The sequence below is a fragment of the Plasmodium fragile genome (genome assembly GCF_000956335.1).
Source record: "Plasmodium fragile strain nilgiri unplaced genomic scaffold supercont1.4, whole genome shotgun sequence".
Lineage (NCBI taxonomy): Eukaryota > Apicomplexa > Aconoidasida > Haemosporida > Plasmodiidae > Plasmodium > Plasmodium fragile.
Genome location: NW_012192584.1, coordinates 143828 through 144931, shown reverse-complemented (window position 1 = coordinate 144931; position 1104 = coordinate 143828). Strand labels below are relative to the sequence as shown.

At 43.3% G+C, this 1104-nt stretch overlaps 1 protein-coding gene across 1 annotated transcript in view; it reads left to right on the top strand.

Annotated features, from left to right (window-relative positions):
- AK88_00481 (uncharacterized protein) overlaps positions 1-1104 on the top strand; it is a gene marked incomplete at both ends in the record, with an annotated part of 12093 nt that overhangs the window by 4551 nt on the left and 6438 nt on the right. The window contains one exon of the mRNA XM_012478132.1: positions 485-1002. Within this exon, the coding sequence (XP_012333555.1) occupies positions 485-1002 (518 nt within the window). The remainder of the gene's footprint in view (positions 1-484; positions 1003-1104) is intronic.

Here is a 1104-nt window from a genome sequence, read left to right as displayed (position 1 = left end):
TTTTTTTTTTTTTTTTTTTTTTTTTTTTCAGGAAAAAGCCCCTGACGGACGAGCAGATCGACCTGCTGTCCTACACCGTGGAGACGGACGACAAGATAGACTACGTCGACTTTTTAAACTCCTTCAAGCCAGTGTACTACATATGACGCGGAACGGAAATCCGCCTCTCCATTTCGTTTGGCATTCGGCGGGGGGGGCGCAGTCCTCTAGGGCCACTTCCTCCGTTACTTAACTGCGCAGGAAATAAAAAAAAAAAAAATTTACTTCCTACCCGTGTTTCACGTGTACCTACATGAAGGAAGCAAAAGGAACAAGTACAAAACTTGTGCTGTAGCCCAGTTTTTTTTTTTTTTTTTTTTTTTTTTTTTTTTTTTTTTATATTTTGTTAATATTTTTTTTGTCAAATTTTTTTTTCCCCCCCTTCCTTTTTTTCCCCCCCCCACGTAACGTCACATTGTTTTTTTCCCCCCCCCCCCCCCCTTAGACCAAATATTCGTGGTGCACGGCGGGCTGAGCAGGTACCAAGATTTGACCGTTCAGGAGATAGATGAGTTGGACAGAAAGAAGCATGAAATTTTGCATCCGGAAAAATATGAGGACACCATCATCTTCGATTTACTCTGGTCTGATCCACAAAAAAAAAATGGAATTGGAGGAAACGCACGAGGGAACAACTGTATCACCTTCGGCCCAGACATCACTGACATGTTTTTGAAGAAAAATAAATTTGACATTTTAATTCGCTCTCATCAAGTGCCTAAAACTTTGAAGGGCATTGAGAGTCATCACGAGGGCAAGTGCATTACGTTGTTTTCCGCGTCGAATTATTGCAATAAAATTAAGAATCTCGGGGCAGCCATCGTGTTTAACCAAGACCTAACCTTCGAGGTGCAGGAGTACATGTCCCCCTCGCTGGAAGTCATTCGAGAGACCTTCGAGGAGAACCAGAAGCTCCGCGAGAAGGTTCTCAACTCGTCAAAGATATTAGACCTGGAGAAAAATGTATGCGCACACCGCTACATACACGTTATCGCTTCGCAGACGTTACCGCTTCACTTACGTTACCGCTTCACACACATTACCGCTTCACACACGTTACCGCTT